At 40.7% G+C, this 23,094-nt stretch overlaps 1 protein-coding gene across 1 annotated transcript in view; it reads right to left on the bottom strand.

Annotated features, from left to right (window-relative positions):
* The window catches only part of myo6a (myosin VIa), a 164,701-nt gene that overhangs the window by 77,578 nt on the left and 64,029 nt on the right, over positions 1-23,094 (bottom strand). Inside the window, 3 exon segments of the mRNA XM_038726232.1 lie at positions 2,462-2,534; positions 3,916-4,007; positions 5,018-5,175. Coding sequence (XP_038582160.1) covers positions 2,462-2,534; positions 3,916-4,007; positions 5,018-5,175 — 323 coding nt within the window.

Genomic DNA, 23,094 nt, shown 5'->3' with positions numbered 1-23,094 from the left:
ATGCAGCCATGTATCTACTGTGTGTACAGATCTAATTTTCTGCTACATCAAGTTTGATTTTGATGTTCTCCCTGTTCTTGTGTGGACACAGTGGCCGCTTCCTTCGCAACACCCAACACGAACCCAAACAAACAAATACATTTTAGTAATCTACAGTTTCGAGCCAATGAACAGAGCTTATTGTAAACAGTCTGTGTTGGCCCGACCGCTGCCTCCCTCCAGCTGCCTCCGCTGTAGTTAAGCATCTAATATTGATGCTATTTCACAGAGCTGGACATCAGCAAAAACCCTAATTAACCTCATTCACCTCTAATCACCTCACATCCATCTCCCTGCATGTTTATGGAGTAATGAAGGCACATTTCATTCAGGACAGGAGTTCACATGCTCTGAGGCTTCATCACTTTGCCTCTTTACTCTGTGTCCATGAAACAGCACAGAGGGTCCAGGGTCAAACTGTGGAGAGGCAGCTCTCACAAAACTGAAGGCTCTGAGCCAGCAGCACATTAAGGCCAATAATGAGCAGCATGCTGCCGCTCGGGGCTCGTAAACACAGCTTTCAATGTTGCCTCCTCCTGTATAGCTTTAGAAGGTTATATGTGCACAACCCCTGAATGGGAAAATGACAAACAGGACGACTAAAAAGTAAAACCAGCAGCAGCAGCAGAAACCCACCAAACCTCCGGCAGAGACTTGACAGTCTATCTGAAAGAGCCTTAGAGATTAGATGATACAGCTGTGTAACAGATTGTAATGCAGAGCAGGAACAGAGGGGATACAAGGTCTAAGGTCTTGGCATTTAAGTCCAGATTTAAATCCCAAGTCAAGGCCAAAGGTAGGATCTAAAAGTCTAATGTAAAGACCAGCAAATCCATATAAAGACGGGTAAGTCGTAAGTCAAGACAGTTGAAAATCAGTCCCAAGTCAACACTAACAAGTTAAGACAGGAACGTTGCAAGTCCCATCTAAAGTTAGGATCAACAAGTCTTACATAAAAGACATGAAAGCCCCAAGTCAAGTCCTAAGTTAATACAGACTAGTTGAAAATCAAGATCCAAAGGTAAGATAGAAAATTAATAAGACAAGTCACAAGTTAAGTCCCACATCAAGATCAGCAACTCCAAGGTAAAGACCGGTAAGTCTCAAGTCAAGTCAGTTTAAAATCAAGTGCCATGGTAACACCTTTAAGTCCCAAGTCAACACCAACAAGTCCCAGGTCAAGACAGGAAAGCCACAAGTCCCATCTGAAGTCAGGATCAACAAGTCTCACCTTAAAACCAGCGAATCCATATAAAGACGGGTAAGTCTCAAGTCAAGAAAAGAAAGCCCCAAGTCAAGTCGGTTTAAAATCAAGATCCAACGTAAGAAGTTTAAGTCCCAAGTCAATACCAACAAGTCCCAGGTCAAGACAGGAAAGTCATAAGTCCCATCTGAAGGATCTACAAGTCTCACATAAGGGCATGAAAGCCCCAAGTCAAGTCCTAAATAAAGACAGACTCCTTTAAAATCAAGTTCTAAGGTAAGAGCTTAAAGTCCCTCAAGTCCCAGGTCAAGATCAGCAAGTCCGACATAAAGACGGGTAACTCTCAAGTCACGACAGGAAAGTCCCAAGTCAAGTCAGTTTAAAATCAAGTGCCATGGTAAGACCTTTAAGTCCCAAGTCAACACCAACAAGTCCCAAGTGAAGACAGGAAAGTCACAAGTCCCATCTGAAGTTAGGATCAACAAGTCTCACCTTAAGACCAGCGAATCCATATAAAGACGGGTAAATCTCAAATCAAGGCAGGAAAGCCCCAAGTCAAGTCAGTTTAAAATCAAGTGCCATGGTAAGACCTTTAAGTCCCAAGTCAACACCAACAAGTCCCAGGTCAAGACAGGAAAGTCACAAGTCCCATCTGAAGTTAGGATCTACAAAACAGTCATGGAAGCCCCAAGTCAGGTAAGAAAGAAAAATACTAAAGGCATGTCACAAGTTAAGATCTAAATGTTCCAAGTGAAGACCCGAGTCAAGGGGAAGAAAACCCATGAAAAGTCCCAAGAAGTCCCACAAGACTAAAAAGTCACAAATAAAGACCAACAAGTAAAATCAAGGACAAATATCCCTTGTCAACTGTGTAAACATAATGTCTTAACAGTTACTTTAGAGACTGCAGAAAGCTGATTAATTCACTGATTTATTTTGAATATTTCTAAGCACCATCTGGATATCTGAAGGATAATCTGACCTGTCGACAACACCAGTGTTACCTAAAATGTCTAAAATACTCTGTTTAGTTAGGGCTGAGTACACCTGCCTTTTTGTGTTCTTTTTTGCCTTCTAGTGGGTGTTGTAATGTACATTATGTTCTACACATGGGTAAAAAAAACACTGAACTCGAAAGCACTAACATGGAAGAGGAGCAACTGAAGCTGATCTGAATTCACAATTGTGAGTGCAGAACGATGAATGGCGTCTTCATACCTATGCAGTCCTGATTGTCGACATAGTGAACCTCGTTGACTCCGAGCCCCTCCCTCTGGTACAGCTCTTGCTCCTGGAATGCAAACAAGATATTTCTAATGAGAATCCATAAAGATACCGGCGTTGTGTACGGCTCTCGTCTAATGAGGGCTGGGATGAATCTGTGGATTCCGCCTGGAGGGCATTCTAGCTCTCTAACAAATGGCAACTTAGACCAGGTTTTCTGATATTACACTTGCAAGCAAAATGAGCATCTTAAGGTTACGGCTTTCACTCTGGATGTTGCTAACAGATGTTTCAGTGCCAACATCTCTGTGTGTAAATGAGGGTTTTTAAGGTCAAATGAAACAATGAACATTTGTGGGGAAAAAGCAACGAAAGTTAACCAAATGAAAGTCAAACACAAACCAAAATATCCTTTAAATTGCCCTTTTCTGAGTTATTTTAATGATGTTTGATCTTTAAGAAATCTGATAAGAAAGTTTAAAGACATATGGCTTTGATTTTGCAGACTGACTGGCTGATTATATCGTCTTCTTGATTTAAAACTTTGGTTTCTACAATCAGAACTACAATAACACGGTGACATTTCACACCTCGGGGTCGACAGCTGAACAGCATTGCTTTCACAATTTATTTAGTCAAAAACACCACTCCAAACAGTAAAACCATAATGGAGCCTGTGGCTTTCCAAGGTCGCCAACTGCTCAGCGCTGGCTGAGGATTAAGCACTCGATCAGTTCGTTATGTGAGGACCTTGAGTTACAAAACATTATATATCGAGCATCATTATTTTCTAAAACATAAATGTGGTGTTTTGGAACACTGCAGACGTGGACAGCATTAGTTATCACGTCGACTGTTGCTAATGGCTGTTTGTGTGCTGAAGACATCTGTAGGTTGAGTTTCATCCAAAAATAAGACAAAAGACCACTGGTGTTATGAAAAACTGAAAGCGACATAAAACTTTCTGCATCATGTTTCTGCAGCTGTTTGTTATCTGAAAGGTATTTTTAAGAGAAGCACAATTACAGGATGTTTTCATCCAGGTTGGTTTTGATTTTACATGAAGTGTAATCATCAGAAAGCATACTTTAAAAAAGCAAGTATTATGTTTTGGAATGAAACTCTCTACTTTAAAAGTGACCAAAGTTTTGGCTTGATGTTTGGAGGTGTCTGGGCTTTGGAAAATCAATACTTTAATTCAAAAATGCAACATCTACAAATTGAAAATGTGACACCTACTCGTGAAACACTGCTACCTACTCGAAAATAAGTGCTTACAATAATAAAAGCCTGTATCGTATCAAAGTCCTGAGTCATCCCGAGGTGTTTGCTTTGATTTGCCATGTTTGTTAAGTGCTGGCTGATGGATCTGAGGTGGTTGATTTGGCTTTTTTCCCCCCCTAAATGGAAAGAAATGTTAGATTCTTTAGAATAAAACCTGCTCTCACCTCTTTCAGGATGCGCTCATTGAAGAACTGCTGCAGTTTCTCGTTACAGTAGTTGATGCAGAACTGCTCGAAGCTGTTGTGTTCAAAGTACTCTGCACAACAGACAGAGGAGCAGATTACAGATCAGTTAAAGATGCTGCGTCACAGTCAAAAGAAATCTGACAGGTGAAACTACTTTAGGAAAGTATAGACGCCCCTTTGATCTCTCAACTTTCAGTTTTCAGTGTCTTTACAATACTCTAACATTTTGGTTCGTTTGTACCACAGGGACTTCCTTTTGATTTTATTTTGAAACTTTCTTCTCCGTCTCCTGAGGAGTCAAATGTCTTTTACCAGAACTCCTTAGGACATAACATAGGAAAGACCCTTAAACGCAGCTGTCACAAATCAAACAAAAATGTTTTGATACTAAAATATTTCTGTACAACACTGAACATCTGAACATCATGAACTTTAAAAGAGTATTTGTATATATGAAACTTTTTCTTTTATTACTGAAAAACATATTTGAGCTGAATACTTTCTGAAACCTTGAAAACATTCAAATTCTTACCCTGAAGATGTTTTGTTGCAACTTGTTCGTTGTTGAAAAGATCCAACAGTAAAATGTTTTTCAAGTAACTTTACACAAGAGGCTTTTAACCAGTTGTTTTCTGACTAAGTTTTTTGGCCCCGATCCCAGTCCTTTAATATTGGGTATCTGCCAATACAGAGTCTGATCCGAAACTTAAATTTCCATCTGAAATAATACAGCTATTAAATCTGACACACCTTATTCTTCATGAGCTACTTGATCCAATTACTGAAGGTCCTAGTTCAAAACTATAAAGTTGATAAGCTTAAAATATTAGCAATTAAAAGTGATACCAAATCCTTTCTCACATGCACACATGCTTATCTGCAGAACCCAGCTGAGATTAAGGAGAACTGCAACACTGATGTGAAAACACAGTAGAGTTCAGTAAAGAAATCGTCAGAATTTGATCTGCTTCGTGTTACCTGATACCTGATCCGTCCCAGGATACCTAGGATCGACCTCTCTAACTTTTACTTTTTAAATGTTATTGTTTCTGCGATGAAAAGAGTTTTGAGCGGTACTAACCAAAGCCGGCGATGTCCAGTACGCCGATGAAGTTGGCGGAGGAGTCGAAGGGGAAGCACTGGTTGACCCTGGTCACCACGTGGTCGAATAGGCGGCTGTACACGGCCTTTGCCAGGGCGTCCCGAGCGTTGTTCGCCTGCTCCACTTTGAGCGGCACTCTGGAAAACACACATCGGGATAAAAGTAAAGCGTCAAAATAATGTATAGCGTACTGAGTGTTTCAGTTTTGGAGAGTGCGTTCACTTTGTGTATATTTTAAAGAACAAGGGAGAGCGTGCGTTATCCCTTCGAGTGTTTATGCTTTACTGAACTATAACTGCTCTTCCCATGGTTCACTGGTCATATAGAATATCTCATTTACTACAAGAAAACTTACAGTTAAAGTGACACGGTAAGAGTAAATTTAACTTTGGCTCACTTACACTGAAAACTGATCTTGTAAACATGTTAAAATGTCTAAACTTCAAAAAAATGTGCTTGTGAAATGTTGTCTGGCGGATCCACTTTGAGCTGAACCACTCAAAGGAGCTGAGGGGTCAATTAAAGTTAAAGCAGTTGTAGGAGTTGGAGTTTCACTTGAAGGTGAAGTACCGAAAGGGGCTCAAGTGTCAGTTGTAGCAAAATAAACTGAATTTAAAAAAGGTCCTTTAATCTCATCTCAATTGCAAGAGATGCAGTCGTGAAATGCTGAATGGAAGAAACATTTCAAATAAAAACATTTCATATCATTCGAGGTCGATAATAATCACGATAAATGTCAAATCATTATTTCTTCCAAGTTTAAAGGCTGATTTTTGCACCTTAGTGAAAGTTGAAGAAACCAGATGGTTAATTATGTGGTTAAATTATTCTTTATGGTCAGAACAAACACTGGATCACTTCACAAATCATTCAACATTCAAAACAATTCTGATTAATCTTTTTCAACAAATATGATTAGTAATTCTTTTTCCTCAACAAAGTAAATATCTTAGTAGAAAAATGTATTTGTTTGTGATTCAAATGAATTAAATCTAAAAAATAAAGATTTATTGAACATTTTTTATATTTTTATTGAGGAAAACTATATTGTGATAATTATCAGTATTGTTTTATAGTTGAAAGCTCTGTACAAAGCAGCTGAAAGCTAGTAAGTGGACCATTGATTTTAGCTTATTTTGCTATGCATAAAGTACAGGTGAAAAGTTGTTGAAGTGGCATCCGAAATCTGCATAATCTGACTAATTAAAGTAATTAAAGCAAATAAAAGAACATGTTTCTGATACTTCACAAATGTGCCAGCAGTTGTCAAAAAGAAAAACATTTTGTTAATGTTTTTCTCAGGACTTGATGTCTCTTTAAATTTTTCTTATTTTCATTTTAAACAGTTTAAGCCAGTGTTTTCCAAGTTTCCAAGTTTTTTATCAAGTAAAAATTCACAGGTTTCAGTGTGAAATGTGAGCATTTGCTTCTTTTCTGTTTTATATCCCTGTAAATTGAGTTTTGAGTAGTTGTAGTTTTGAACAGCTCGACAAAACAAATCATTTAAATGTCTTTGCTGGAAAAATTTGGGCCAATTTTTAATAAAACATTTTATTTGAAAAAAACAAATAGTCAATAGTACATTTGAAGTAAAAATGCATTAAAAAGTACTGAAAAAGTACTAAGGCTCAACATCTAGCACTGTACAGGTCCTAAAGAAGTCATGAAAACTCTGACCTCAGCAACTCCTCTTCTTCGGCTTAATGTTGGCTACTTGAGAATATATGTTTAGATGCTGCTAAACACATTAAGCTACTGTGTAAACATAAATCTGTCTCTGAGGATTAAGTGAGTACTACAACTTCACCTGCAGACTAACATTCAGGCCAAACGAACAGGGCTGGCCTGACTTTCGAAGCAGATAATTGTGTTATTGACGGTTAGACAAAGAGAGATTGGATGCGAGGGAGCGGCCCATAAAGCGGTGACAGAAACCATAACCGGCAGCGAGCTCCGTGGAGGTATCGAAATTGCTTCTGACTGTGTGTGGTTCAATAGCGGCAGACAAAAGGGAGCGACCCGATCGCAGGGGCCAGATAAAATGTACCGCATTAATCTGCAGCGAGGCAGAAGTTTCTGCACAGGCTTCACCTCTTCACTGCACGACTGCAGCGCACTCAAGGACATATCGGGGAAATAACTCCACACGAGTGGCACCTCAGAGGCTCCCAAAAGTCAGAAGAACGACTTCCAAAATCCACCTTCCCCCCTTCCCTCTCTCTCTCTCTCTCTCTCGTTGACAATTTATCTCCTCTGCACATACCTTTTTAAGCCACATGCAGCATCACGGGGAATACTGGCGCCTGATCCCTCCAGGTGTCTCGGTGGTATTTCTCGAACACATTATGCTGTGATAGGACAACCTACTGAGCGAAGGGCAGACCCCCCCTAAAGCTGCAATCTGTAATTTACTTCTACATCTGCACTCTGAATACATTCCCATCCGATTTCACGATGCGCTGTGTATTTATACATTCATGCGTTTCCCATTTATATTCAAGCCCAGATGTAAAGGCTGCAACAGCCGTGTTTACCTGGCTGATACTTTCAGTGAACAAAGACGTTGGACGTACAGCCGACAGTTTCAGAGCTCAATCGCTGTGGAGATAAAAAAGCAGTCCATGTTGTTGCTTCTGTGCAGGTTTTGTATTTCTGTCCCATGTTTTTGAGACAAATCTGAAATTCAGACACAATCACGTCTTTTGCTTAGCGTCGTCTTTTCGTTCTCTATGGTCTTTTATTTCTGTTATCAATCTTGAACACATCCCAAACTGCCAGGAACGTATCCCTCCTGTCTAAACCGAGCAGGACACATTAAATATAAATTCAGCGAGAAATTCATCCTGCAAGTTGATGTTTAAAGTGTTATATTTTACACATTTTTACAACGTGTGAAAGTTTATTCTTGCCCTTAGAAATAATAGTTCGATGAAAAAAAAAAAAAAAAAAAAAAACTTAACTCAAGGTCTACTTACAAACCTTTTTCTGTACCTTTTCAGCTGCATCTCAAAAGCTCCATCCTCTTACGAAGGCCGTGACAATGCGGCTGGAAAATCTTAGTAACTGTACTATAGATTTATACCTTTTAACATTTTTATTTATTATATTTATGATGCTTAAATGGCAAAAAAAATACATGCATATATCACACAAAGTTGTAGCCCTGCGCACTGTGACACAAGTGTTTCACAAAGCTCGACAAAGTCACACCTGAGCAGGCGTTAAAACCTGACTTATCACCTATCAACACTTTCACAGCTCCTCACCTTCAACCCTGCCCTCTCTCCACTACCTGCCATGTTTAATCCATGCCGCCGGCTGCAGCTAGAGGTTTTAATACTCCGGTGAGGCCTTCTCATTTAAAAACCAAGAGGTCTAAATGCCAGGGCAGCATAATGTCAGAACATTAATCGTACAAGTAGCCTAATATGTATTCCCTATGAGCTTCTGCACCGTGAATGTTCCCCTCTCTCTCTCTCTCGGTGTAATTACTGATGTCGCTTTGTGTACAAATTGTGCTCTCTGAAGACGCCTGCTGGTCTGCAGCTGCTCCCTGGCTCTGTCCTCAGAAGACGGAGAAAAATGGGTTTTTAAATCAGAGGAATGTACCGAAATGAAACTGAGAGACATATTGTGATTCAGTTCTGCTCTACTACATCACATCACCAAGTCACTTCTCATTTGTAGACATTTGCAGCTCATCTACAGGTTGGAATTTGATAATACGTCAGGACTAAGCATATTTTTCCGCTTTGCTTTGGGCCTCCTTCCACAGTAAGCGAGCGCTTCTAGACAGAGTTATCGACAGAACCCAAGGTTTCTGTTTTAGGCAGCTGTGGCTCAGGAGGTAGAGCGACAGTTTGATCTCCCGGCTCCTCCAGTTTGCATGCTGAAGTGTCCTTGGGCAAGAGGTTGAACCCCAAATTGGGGAAACAGAGCTTTTTGAAAGGGCAGCTACGCTAAAATAAAATCTTTCTGTCACCTTTCAGCATGAATCGGGGTCTCTTGTTAGCTAGCTTGACTAGTAGTTAGCGTTGCTTGCCGCATGACTCAGCATTTCCTGACAGCAAACGTTAGGGTCTTACTTGGGCGTAATGTGAATCGGACTGAGTGTGGCCGTTTTACAGTGTTTAAACATGTGGACGTGTGTTTATTAGAGGAACAATTTACATTGTTAAGCTAACTGGAGAACTTTCCAACGTCAAATGAGAGCATATCTCCCTCCCAGAACTGATTTTCAGATTGTTATATTTGTTTGCCACTCGGCCGCCATCTTGGCAACGCCTCCGGGCAGCCATTTCGGACTAACAAGACCAGGCTCCTATCTGAATGAATGGGCAGAGAGCCAGAACTACAATTTCACTGGTCACCAGGACATAAAAACTACACGAACAGAATCAGCAGTAAAATCTGATCAAAATCGCTGAAAAAGTTTGACGACTTTTCCCCAAAATAAGGTTTAATAAGTTTTCCCGACACTTACGTCAGTGGAACCACGCGATTGGCTGAAATATGTTTCCACCTTTGGCTGTTAAAAGCACAAAGACGATTGGCTTTCTAGCAGGAGGGGCCCTCAGATCTTCCCCGTCAAGGGCCACTTTTAAAAGACCTTTTGTTCCAACGGTGTTTGAGTCTCCTTAACTATTAAATGTCTCTGTAAAGCTAATCTAGAAGTAGAAGTGGGTACTTCATCACATTGATCCCAAAATCCAATATACCCACAGACCAGTCATAATCAATACGGACCAGTGCTTTCAGGGCAAACCTGGTTAAATCTTTCCGAGTTTCAATCACAGATGGATTGAAAGGCCAATCGGGAAAAGAGTCACTTGCAAAATGTTTATTGTCTTCAGTGTAGCCACAGAGCAAATGTGACCAATGCACCCAAAGATGGATTTTCTTTTACCCTTGAAATTATTGTTTTATTTTAGATGTCTGAGGAGGCAACTTTTTTCCTTACGTTTAATTATTTCACGATCCCTCAGATTTATCTGAGGTTGGGAGCACAATTCATTTGAGAATAATTGAAATTTATAAACGAGTGGGAGCTTGGGGGCAGAAAAAAATCCAAACATCTGAATTAAATGAAGTTAGAGAAGAGAGAAGTAAAGGGTGGAATTTAAATGTTGTGAGGCCATAGAAGGTTTGTTTAATGATACGTCTGGCCGCCGGGTTGACCGACTGATCCGTCTCGACTCTCACAAGCTGTTAACCGCTGATCTCAGCCGGAGGGGTCGTCGTGATTGGCATCCCCCATTTCCTCTTTGCCCTCCCACTCGTTCTTTCCCACCGTTCCTCACCGTGTTGTAATTGCAGGCACGTTAGATGTTCCCTGTCCTGAGTTTAAATACCATGCAACCTGCCTGTCTGGGTCTATAATCTCTCTCCCCTCACTCTTCCCATCTTTATGGCACTTATCCTTAACTTCTGATGCTCAGTCCGTCTGCACTCCGTGTTTCTCTTACTCTACTTCATACAAAAATACTTTCTTCGTCTTCACTTTCGAATAGCTCGATTCACCCTCTTTCTTTCTTAGGGTCGGGTTTCAAGAACTGGTTCTCGGAGCCTCGTCATGACGGACAGTCATTTCATCACCTGTTTAACATTTCTTTTGTTTCTCAAATCTTTCTCTTACTTCACTCTTCTTGTCCCTCCTAAACAAAAACAGTCTCAAACACTCTGTCGTTCTGTCACAAGGTTCGGTAGGTTTCCAAGTTTCTAAATTAAATTTTGTTTTAAGGTTTGACATTTCATTAAAATGTCAATCTCCGTGAATATTCTAGAGATGAGTTGATGAATGCAATGACTATAACATTTCTGTAAATCTGGCCTTTTGTTTCTTCTCCCCATCTAATGTGTCATAAACAGTATGTGATTCTTTTTGTGAATTAATCCTTTTCCGTTTTCAACACCTAAACAGTCCGCTGATAATTTAGTTTTTTTCGGGGGGGTTCTGTTGAGGCAGAGGGAAGCCTGTAAAGGTGGGAGGCAGTAATATGCTGATGCTGCGCTTACAGTGCCAAAACTAAAAACAGAGGAAGAAGCAGAAGCAGATCCTGCAAAGTCATCACTTATTCCATTATTTTTTGCTGCGTTTTTCTCCTTTCAAATGCAAAAACACCTTATGGAAATGGCTACTAACTTATTCAGTCAATCAATCAATCACACAAGCTCAGAACAGACTTCAAGATTATTGAAACCTACAAAGACCCGACTGCCCACACGTCTGGGACAGGCAGAACACGCAGGCCTAAGTCTGCATGAATACATGCAAACTGTGTAAATCTATATATCTTTGGCTGCCTCAGAGGAAAACAAATTAGCTTGTTGACTAGAGTAAAGAGTGTCTTCTAACTTCTTCACCGGAGAAACAGATTCTCATTCATCCTTGAAAGCTTCAACGGTGCCTGACAGGCCTGGTGGCGCGGTGAGTCAGCCTGTTGACTCAGGTTTGAGTGCTTCTACAACTACATTATGCATGAAGCACAGTTTCTTCTTTGAATTATTCCGAACTGTGTCATTAGGATTACATTATTTCAGCCCGAGTCATGATGGCCGGACACGACCGTTCGTCTAAGGAATTATACGCTGTCCATTCATTTAGAGACCTTCTGAATAATGAGCACATTTTCGTTTTGGTTCGTTTGCAGACTTTAATGGCGGAAAAACTTTCTGACGACCAACCCTAAACAGAGAGGTTCAGCAAAACCTGGAGTTGCATTTGATGCAAACATTAGAACATTATTTACAGTATGGTTTAAGTTACAGAAAGATAGTGTTTATGGGAAAAAACTATGGTTAAGATAGGGTTGAATGGTCAAATTCTAACATTACGTATTGGATTGTGAGCTACAAACCCTTCCCCCACACAGACCTCTACACCCTTAACTTCCACTTTGCTGCATTATGGATTCACTATGTCCTGCGTTGGCACTGAGAGTAAATCATACGCTGCAAAACTGTCCAACTCAAACGTAATTCCTAGAGATGCTGAGCTGGGTTGTATAAAACTATTTTAATTATGCAACCAGAGTTCCACTTTAACCAAAAGTTAAATGTTTAAAACTATAAATAAAACAGACTCATTTTCAAATTTCTTACCGTAAAACTTTGATCCATTGCTTTCGCACAGAACTGAAATAGGCTACTGTGAAACAGTTTATTTATTACAAACAGTATGAATATTACTTAAACAGTACGATCAAATACACGTCATTCATTTGATCTAGCTCCAGCAGACGGACTACACACTTTTTATTTTGTAGGCATCTCTTTTCTACCATGCCGGTTACACGGAAAAATCTGTAAGAATTAGATTTTGGGGCTCGAATTGTGGAGAATCTAACCGATCCAGCGATGTGTAGCATGTCCATACTGACCAATTGATCATACGTTTAAACATTTATATTTGTGTTAACCAGAGGTGGAAAGTAATGAATTACAATTACTCATGTTACTGTAACTGAGCAGCTTTTTTTGTGTACTTGTACTTTTTAAGGTCGTTTTTTTAAACCTGTAATTTTACTTTTACTCAAGTATGTTTTGTTTAAAGTATTGTACTTCACTACATCTTAAATCACATCCGTTAATGAGTAAAAAAAAGCGACCACTTCGGCTTCAAGTTCAAGAGAACAGCTTTATCACGCTGCATTAAGTTACTGCTAATACAAACTGACCATTTCCTGCTGCTGCAGCTTCACATTAAAAGCATTAACCTAACGAAACAGAAGTTGACTTTTATTTTGAAGTGGTCACAGGAAATGCAATCTGTAAGTGAGATCGCTGACCGCTCTCATTCTTCAAAAATGCGTCTACACAACGATCTGTTCCGCCAGTTTCCTAATGAAGCGAAAACTTCTCATTATAACATAAAATGTCATTGTTTTCATCTGTCAAACTAAAATTTAAAGCACCATATGGCTTTGTTCCCTTATGAAATATTAAATAAAATAAGTAGTATAAATAATATTAAATCTACGTAAATAACTTATTTTAGGAGGGTAAAAGTAATTAATTTACATAAATTAACTTACTTTACTTGAGTAGGGTTCATCCCGGTAATTTAACTTGTACTTAAGTAAGAGTTCATTAAGTAGAATATTTTTGTACTTTTTCCACCTCTGGTATTAACGATCTAAGCAGCTTAGAAGCAGCTGAAGCGGGTGACCACGCGAGGTTTCAGAGGTTTTATACACCCTAAGAACTAAGAATATAAAAACCAGACCAGGTGTCTAATCAAGCGTTTATTTGTCAAAATGTGTTCCCATACCAGACCAGAAATCGGGGGACTCTACTATTAATTGAAGTTTTATTATAATTCATACTTGCCAACAATCCCAACTTTCAGGGCAAAGTCTTGTTTTTCATTTCATCTCTCCCGGTTTCCTCCAGGGGTCACAATTCTCCCGAATTCTCGTATTTCTCCCGATTAATGACAAATGTTCACACCTTGGCGTGCTGTTTGTTGCCTTTGTTACCGTTTCTCGCACTGTATAATCGCCCCAACTCTCTATCTCTGCTGTTTCAAACTGGGAAACTAGCATGAACATCGCCTCCCTGCTTCCAACTTTGGAGGTAGGGGAACTCGTTTACCAGATTGCAAAAAAAAAATTACAATTCAATCAGAAAAGCTAAACAGGGAGTGATGCACAACCTGGGCTCAGGCGCCGCCTTGGAAGACAAATTCTAGAGCAATTCCTTTTCACCAGAGTTATAAGGATGCCTGTTTGAGACTTCTATTTCACTTTGGCTTGTAAAAATTGGTTCTGAATCAGCAAAAGTTTATGTGGAAAACTGCAGTGATTGGAAAAATTGCCTTTGTCCAGTTTTACTTGCGCATTTGTGTTAAACCCCTGGTGATTTATTATCACTGTCTCTACGAACTGCACTCACTGTCTAGGACTGCGTTCAAACCAGGATCTTCTGACAAGCAACGACTTTCAGTTAAATGATCCAGTGTTGATTCTTAAATTTCCAAGACTGATCCGTGCATTTATGCCTCTTTATCTGAACATTTGTGCTGGATGTTATGAGTGCATACACAATGAGCAAAATACAGTGTGGAAATCAAGTATTATCATGTAAGCAATGTTTTTATTTATTTATTTGTGGAGTGAAAAGAAAGTGAAATTGAAGGATTAACGCTGAGAAACTATGTAAATTTAGTTTTTATCTTCAAGAACAGAATCAAATTAAAAATAATCTAATTGGAAAATCAGTGATATGAACAAGTACCAATCTTTTTGTAGCCCTTTTTTCTTACGTCTCGCTCTGTTACTCTCTCTCAACTCTTCTTCGTCTTCTCCTCTCCCTCAAAAAGCGTCACCACGTGCACACAGAAGCAACTAGGTTACTTGGCAGAAATCAGGTTGCACAATTAAATCACACGACACGTTTACGTCAGTGTGAACACAGTTTCAATTTGCTTTTCTGCCATGGCGTATAATTCAATTTCTGTCACACAAAGCATATAGAGCAGAAAAATAACACAAATAAAAGGAAACAAAAGGACAAATATCAGATTTTAATTCTCTCTAAATCCCATCTCCCTCCTACGCTCCCTCTCTTTACTCTCCCTCCCCTCTCTCTGCCTGTCTCTCGCCCTCTCACACACACAGCCGTCTGCACTCCTGCTTACATAACCCAGGCAAACAAATAACCAGCTTAGGTGAAGCAGCCAGCTGGCGGGAGTCCAACCCAACCGCCTCGCTTAGATTCACCTACTGGTCTCATTTGATCCACTTTTACTAATCTGTGAAAATCTCATACGAAGGGCGTGGATTGTTATTGCTCTTTGCTATAACGCTTTATCCAGTACAGGAAAGATTTAACATGTGCCGCTCTAAATTCTAGCGATCGGGGGGGCTGTTACTTACGTGCATTTACATTTCTGTCTGTAGGATAATTTAATTAATGCTAATTATTGAGTTTTAGAGGTGAATTAGCCAGGTTAGCCGTTTCCCCACTACTTCCAGTTCGTATGCTAAGCTAGGCTAACCACATCCAGCTCCACACGTAAAGCACATAGACAACAGTAACGTCCATTTTTCAATACGCATTATCCAAAATATTGGAGTTATCCTTTAACTTTTCTGCTTTATCGGTCTTAGACTGTGTATTTGATTAAAGCGGAATTTCTGTAAAATGCACTTGTTTATTTTTACTTTCCTGACTGTGGTTTAAAGAGGAAGACTTCTTTAGTGCAGAGATTCTTTCATGATGACTGAAAGTAGGGTTAGGTATCAAGATATCAACTTCCAAGAACCGTGGATTTGGATTATGCTTCTCGGTTCCTAACTTTCTGCATACTGCATTTTACAGGAGCCGCTACGCCGACCTAACGTCACCTCATGTGTTAAGTCAACAAAGCATTTAGCAGAGAGTCCTTCTGTTTCCGGTCCTCGACCGTGGCGGGCCGCAGCAAACGCTCCAAAGTTTTGCTTAGCTTCACAAAAAAAGAGAACGACAGTAGAATGCAACAGCTGCAGTAAGGAGGTTTGGTGCGAGGCAGGAAGCAGCGCCGACATGACGAAGCGTTTAAGTGCGATTTATACTTCTGCGTTGAATCAACGGCGTAGCCTCTGCGTAGCCCCGTACCCGTCGCCTGACGTGCACCTCTTCAAAAATGCCGCGGACCGTAAGAACTGTGACTAGTCGGCAGGGTAGCCTCGCAATGCCTCCGAGCCAACAGGAAGTGTGCCATGCTTTGAAACCAGCGGCTGTAACACGGTGAATCAATATATTTGACAAAATGACTCGTTTCACTATTAGAATGCGATCCATTCGGTCGATAACACTTGAACAGCCGTGCGTATACATTTTTACCCACATTCACGTTAGCGGAGGGCTAAACCGGAAGTTAGCCTGCTCGGGTGGCAAAAGTCAACACCGTGGACGCTGTAGCGTCAACTAGCGTTTGGCGGTATAATTGCAGAACGACGGAGACACCGACGCACAACTATAAATGCATGGCTACCTACGCCGTAGGATTCGCACGTAGACCCGACGCAGGAGTATAAATCGAGCTTTACTTCAACACGGCGTGAATCTGAAAGAACGCGGCGTGTTCAACGTGTCACGCTCTCCCAGCTAAAAATACGCCCCATATCCAGCTAACGCTAACAGTAGCAACGTCTCAGGAATAAAACACAGGTGAGCTGACGTTCACCTTTTATACTGAAGGGAAACCAACGATGGCTACAGATGATCTGATATATAATTTTCTTAGAGACAAGTCCCCAGAGACGCCCGTCTAGGACGGAGACTCCTTTCACTTTAGTCACGAAGGGGAAGATGAACGAGGAGGAAGAGGATGAAGGTCACCGAGCGCCTGACGAGATCTGTGGTGAAGGGGTTCATTCAGACGTCAGCATTATTACTTCTCACAGCTGATTGGATGCAAACTTCTGCAAATCTATCCAACTAAGTCAAAATTTTTCACTCCTTTTCCTCACGCGGTTGCTGAATCATGCATCTATCTGCTCAAAAGATTCAGGAGTTTCAAGAGGCAGTGAGTCATAAATGCATTCATCAAAATATCCCTAAGATCTCACAGGCTATTTTATTTATATTCCATTTTTAACCTCTCAGATAAGCACTATAACAGCCCTACTTTAATATTCAATCCCTTTGAAACAGTTTGTTCCTGATTAAATTACACCAAGTATTAGTACCGCTGTTGTGTCTGGAAATTAAGACAGCATTTCCCATAAAACTCAGTTTTATTGTGCAGCTTCCCGTCAGTCCTCCTCCTCCCTGAAGGGGATGAACATGTTGGAAACCATTTTTTTCCCTTCCCCTCAACCATCTGCCGTCACCAGAAAGTCTGCCGCCTCCGTGTGCAAAGGAGGTCTTTTGCTGTCTCACTCTAAAGGTTTTTCATTTTGGCTTTAATGGAGAGAAGAAACATGTTGGAAGCGATTTTCCCCCCATCGGCTTTTCATTCCAGTCACCATCTGCCGTCAGCTCCGTTTGCTCTGGAAGAACAGCGCCCTCTTCAGGTGTGACCCTAAAAATCACCCTTTTGTGTGTGTGTGTGTGTGTGTGTGTGTGTAACTCATAATAATGTTCATCCATCAGTCACCCAGAAGTGATAAAACCGCTCTCCCCATTTATTGCGGCTTCTTTTTACAGTGTAGACGCTGCAACAGGCCGACAGTCGTGATGCTTTTCTTTGTTTTCAACAAATCATGCCAACGTCTCTTAAACACTGTGAAAGTTCTGTCCAGATGTAGATCATTAAATCAGGGAGCAGAAAGTGAATATATGCAGTAAGCAGAGGGATAAAGTGTCACTGACACACGTTCGTTTACAGAGAGTGTAACTTTACAGGGTGCAGGGCGCCGTCAACCGACACTCAAGAGAGACAGACATGAAGCCGCTTTTAAATTCGTCTGCGCCGGCTCTCTCTCCACAGCTTAAAGAGGAGAAATAAACATTAGCGTGGGAGGTTTGAAAATTGAGGCGTGTGGCTTGGCATTCAGATGGTGCGTGTCGAGGACCGAGCTGCCAGCAAAACAATCCCAGGCTTTAGAGCGACTGGGTTCATGGCTAGACGCAGACAGGGACTTTCGTTGAGGGGGCTGTCACTCTGTCTGTCTTTACGTTTCTATATCTGACGGTTTGTGTCTGGTGTTAATCTTGGAAACATCTTAATGTTGAATTTATGTTGATGCTTTTGTCATGACAAGGCAAGAAAAGTGTATGGTAAAAAAAATAAATAAACACAAACCTGAGTGCTTAATTCAAGACAAAGGAAAGGGTTACAAGTAATGATACTTTCATTATAGATTAATTGCTTGATCAGCCGTTTGGTCTATAAAACGTCCCAGAATCACAAAATGACGTCTCTATATTGCTGGGTGGGGGTTTCCATTTACAGTAACATCCACTGTTTGGGCTGCCAGCTGCATGGCCTGCATGTAAAAACTGTTTTCAAAAAGACTTTGCGCGTTTGAATTCAGCAGCAAACGTTCCACCACAAAAGACTGTGTCCAGACACTCAGCAGCACTCTCGCTCACATTTCAATAAGGCGCCTCCGCTGTCACAGCTGAATGTTGTTCAAAAGCTTCCTGCAATGTTTTGGAGCAAATTGCTGCGTCGGCCAACCACATTCGTAGCGACGTGGTAACTGTACTCGTCCGCAGTCGCAGAAATGGAGAATAAAATGAGTGAAAACTTTTAGGGTGTTGTTAAATCCTGGATCATAAACGTCTGGTGTCCGATAAGCCTGCTGTCTACAGGGACTGGATCAGAAAACCCTCACCTGGGTCGTCCTCTTCCGTCTACTTGATGTGATATTAACTCTGCAGAAATCCTTTCCTTAACGACTGGAGCAAACCAGCTACCGTACCTCGACTGCTTCCTGTCTGGTGTGTGCGTCCACAACATTTGTTGTTGTTTGCCCTCAGATTAGGTTAAGGCCTTGAAGAGTGATCCCAAGGGTTGTACTAGCTGGATATGAGTATCTCTGCCTGGTGCTATGTGTTTGTGTCTCTGCCCTCCCGTCTCATCTTCACTCTCAGGATTAAGTTATTAGTTTAATTGAACTCTTCGCGAAAGAGCAGTGCGGTCTGACGGAGGGGGTTTGTTGAGGTATCAGTTCACTCCAGCTCTGAGCCCCCGGTGCGCTTTAATACCTGAAGCCCTCCCTCGGCGTTGAGCACTGAGCCATAAAAATGGCATAATACTCGTCGTCCTCCTCCTCCTCCGTAACGCTTCACAGGTTCCAGTTTATCTTGTTAAGCTGGAGCCGATTGGTAAAGCTGTGAATGGTTCAAGCTGCACGTCTGGTTGTCGACGCTTCATTTCTTGCCCTCAAGTTCATTTTAAGTCTTTAGCTGTCACCAAGTCGTGCCGGCGTCCACCTGGTTTAAAGTTAATGCCCTCACAAAAGTCATCGCTTGTGACTTTAGCATTTTATTCCTCATGCTGCAGTTACAATTGTTCAACAAAAGTGGTGGAAATACTTTTATTATACTTCCATTATATTATACTAAATGTCTTGTAACTGTTGAATTCTCCCAGAACATTTTTTTGCTGGAGTGAACGAGCCGTTTCAGTAGAGCTGCAACGATTAAATCGATTTATTTAATTAGTTGTCAACTGTTAAATTAATCACCAACTATTTTGTTAAATCTCTTTCAGCCCAGGAGGAAGAAAAAAAACTTCCAAATTCTCTGATTCCAGCTCCTCAAATGTAAAGTTAATATTTCCTGATTTCTTTTCTCCTCTGTAAACTGAATGTATTTGGGTTGTGCTTTGAGAAACACTGACTGATATTAGGCACTATTTTCTGGACCTAACTACTAATCCAATAATTGAGAGAATAATCCACAGATTTATCAATAATGAAAATAATTGTTAGTTGCAGCCCTACTGCTAAGCAATGTTTATTTAGTTTGGAAAAAAGTCTCACTGCATATTCATTTACTAGACAGATTTGTGCAACCTGCGAGTCTGCTGGCTGCGTCTCGGGGCTACTTTACCATCATGGCGTACGGCGCCGAGTTGCATTAGCTGTGTGGAGATGATTCTCGCCGCTAGCGACGTTATCAGAATATAGGTGAGACCATCCTTGAATAAACCAAAACCTGGAGAGTTAAACGCCGCAGCAAACACAACCTCCTCTGCACAAACACACATTAGTGTTTTCTTGCACCATATGTGCCCTAACATGCCAACTGTCACAGACCATGTAAACTAGGCCGCTCACAGTTTAGCATGTGGCGCTAACTGGAGAGAATTTTAATGTTTTTTTTCACCAGCGTTGCAGCCTCTTGACGAAGAAAGCAGCTTGTGTCCTTGTTTTACATCCCTGCTGGACAGAGGAACATCACAAACAGTGACTGCCACAGCGCTTTGAGAGAGGCATCATAAGACTGATGAAAGTATTTAATCGTGCCTTAAATATAAATTTTGACAGAACTGATATAAATGAAGCAACCAACACTAGACAAACTTTCCCTTGCCTGGATAATTTGTGCTTTTATTCACCGTGACTTTCTAAATAGGGCCATTAATAATATTAGAGGAGGATGTTTTTCCATCAGCATAATTTGTGATGCCTTTAAAGCTGCAGCAAACCATAAAGGTCACCTTCAGTGAAGGAGCCTGTAAACAGGAATCCCCTCGATGTTGGAGGCACTGTGGGGAATAAAATACGCCGTTTGTTGCATCTATCTGTCTTTATGTGACTACAGATCATTGCCAAGATCACAAAGACATGTGCAGTGACATGGAGGTCAGTAGTGAAGTCTAAATTACAGGAATAAAGGGAGATAATGCATAAAAAAGAAGTTTGTTTTTCCTTTTCCATTTGGATTTAGGGTCTAAAGTATTTTCTGCAGGACTGTAAAAATAGCTACAGGTGAGGAACTTGGTATTTCAGGGTCAGCCTGTAACAAAAACTGCTCTTGTTGGATGATATATTGTCAGATAAATGATTGCAATAAAAAATATTATTTGACAATTTTATGCCATTGATTTAACAATAATTCAAAGAGCAATGAAGTTTTTCTTAATAAAATATTCAGACACTGTGAAAATGTAAATATGAATATAAATAATATAAAACAAAAACTACAATGGACTCTCGGGTTATTAATAATTGTATTGAATAAACATTTGGCTCATAACATGTAGTTAGTCGTATTGCCGCTTTTTGTTACCTGTATTAAACAAAGCCAAACTTTCTGGCTGCACTTATACAGTCATCAGGAAAAAGACGAGTAACACGTGATTCAGGAAAAAGGCCGTTACAGATTAACACTTCCTCAAGGTCAATATTCCTTTCCTAATTAAAAGAAGCATCCTAACTTTGTAAAATCTTAAATAAACTCTCCTAACGTTTACTTTTCCACCAGCTAGTGTTTGCTAACTCGTTTAATCCACACGGCTGCTCTTTTATTGCTTTTACAAGATCAAGAAGATGACATAATGTCACACTGAGACATTTCCAGCCGTTTGGAGTTGAAGTATCCTAACATATCTGAACATTTTTAAAACATTGCACATTTCTTTCACGTGCTCTTCTGCGCCTGCTCTGGATGTGCGATTCAGTAGTCGGTGCTGAAATATGGAAGTCTGACGGGGGAGCTTAGTGAGGAGACTATAAAAAATGAGGGGGAGCATCATCAGTCTGACATGAAACTGGCAAAACATGTAACCGAATGCTAATTGAAGAGTTAGGTAAATATTAAAATCAACAGTAGCCTCAGCGGATGTTGTTGTCAGAAAAGCCTTCTGGGAAAATCTAGGAAACCAGTAACTGACTTAGAAGTAGGCACACCAAACATGTACGTCACATAAATGTGAAGAGCGACCTTCAGTCACCTCTGAACTTTCCAAATCAAACTAATTTCAGCGTCCAGATGCTTCGCTGAACGTCCAGATGGCTCGCCACTTTATTCATAATAACTGTTGCATTCGATCCGGTGTTTGTGCGCGACCGTCTTTCTTTCTGGACAATAAGACGAGGAGGCGAGTCAGCCAGCTGTTTGAGAGCCTCGTTTGGGTTTACTGTACATTCTGACATCAGCTGAAGCGAGCGTTTGCTCGTCTCTACGGACAGGAGGCAAGCAATACATCAACCATCTGCTCTACCGGTGTTTGTTTCTTCTAATAAGTCAGTGGGTTACGTGTTTGTGTGCTGTTAGACGGTGCGCGGCAGCAACATACATTAGAGGGGCTGTGAAGTAAAAAAAGTAAAATACAAAGTCTTGCTACACATTTCTTACAGTAAAGGACTGAATAGTTTTAGTTTAAATAAAAATCTCTCATGACAAAGTCCATTTAGCAGCTGCTCTGGAGCTTTCGGTCGTATCACAGAGACTTCCTCAGCACATGGAGTTTCCTCCGTGTTCATGAAATTGTAGATGTTGAAATTCCCCTTTTTTTTCCTGAGCACTTTAAAGTCACTGTAATTTATATTTTTATAATAAGGTCTGAAATGACGGATGAAGCTTCAGAGAGTTATCAGCTGAACCTGCAGCTCCTCTCAGCTTTACAGAGTTTTATGTGTGTTTTTGCGCAGGGATGCAAATAATTAACATTTTCCTTATCAGTTCATTGCGTAGACCATTAAAGGTCATGTATATTCAGTTCTGCAGCCTGACTGTCTTCTCTTTGTCTGATGTTTTTGCAACCAGCGGCACCGGACGTGACCATATTTGGACGAGACGTTGGAGCTAACGGCCGTGTGTGGAGATCATTTTAACAGGGCTGATAATTTTGTCAAGCTAAAACTAAATTTACTCACCAGAAAAAGTGAACAACAAACTCCTGATACGTTTTTTCAACGGCGCTGGTTAAATTTAAGTCCGGTGAGCAGTAAAAGTGCAGTTCTGGCTCTCTCCTCGTTCAGATGGGAGCCTGGTCTTGATAGTCCAAAAGACGTCTGCTGAGTTGCATGACTTGCCTATAAGGACTTTGTTTCTGGTCCATGTTCCTCTAAACGGGACCATAATTTACTAAATGAACATCACGCTGTGCTGAAGAAGACTTGAAACTAGCGACTGAGACCATAAACTCATCAGGAAAGTGTTTACTGAGGTAATTAATCAGCTGACAAGTAGAAACATTTTAACATTATTTCTAATGGAGCTGGACTTCTTTTTGGAGACCCCAAAAAAAACAGAAGAGTCGCCCCCTGCTGGCCGTTCGACACAATGCAGGTTTAGGGGACTTCCGGCGTTCGCATCAGTTCTCAGACCGGAAGCTTCCCGCTTGGTGTAAAATAAAATGAAATACCCCATTCACAATAATGGCAGTGGCTTTCCTCAGCCCTGAGCAGTGCCTCTCAGGCCTTTGCAAATAAGGCAGCCTGTCTGAGGGATGGTCATATCCAGCACAATTAATGTGCGTCATATGTCCTGTATGTATGAGTGCGTGCTGAAGAACATGTATAAATAAAAATATGTTATTTACAAATGATACCTCGGATGATAAGCTTGACCTTGCTTTTAAAATTGTGGTGGTTATGTTTTTATATACACACACACACACACACAGATACTCTGAGGCTCTGCTGTTGTTAATCTCAGTGTGCATGCAGTCC

This window comes from Micropterus salmoides, unplaced genomic scaffold, assembly GCF_014851395.1.
Source record: "Micropterus salmoides isolate LMB-PRFRI ecotype aquatic unplaced genomic scaffold, ASM1485139v1 Ms_hic_scaffold_18, whole genome shotgun sequence".
In the NCBI taxonomy this organism is placed as follows: domain Eukaryota; kingdom Metazoa; phylum Chordata; class Actinopteri; order Centrarchiformes; family Centrarchidae; genus Micropterus; species Micropterus salmoides.
The sequence above is the reverse complement of the archived record's forward strand: the minus strand, read 5'-3'. Positions and strand labels throughout refer to the sequence as shown.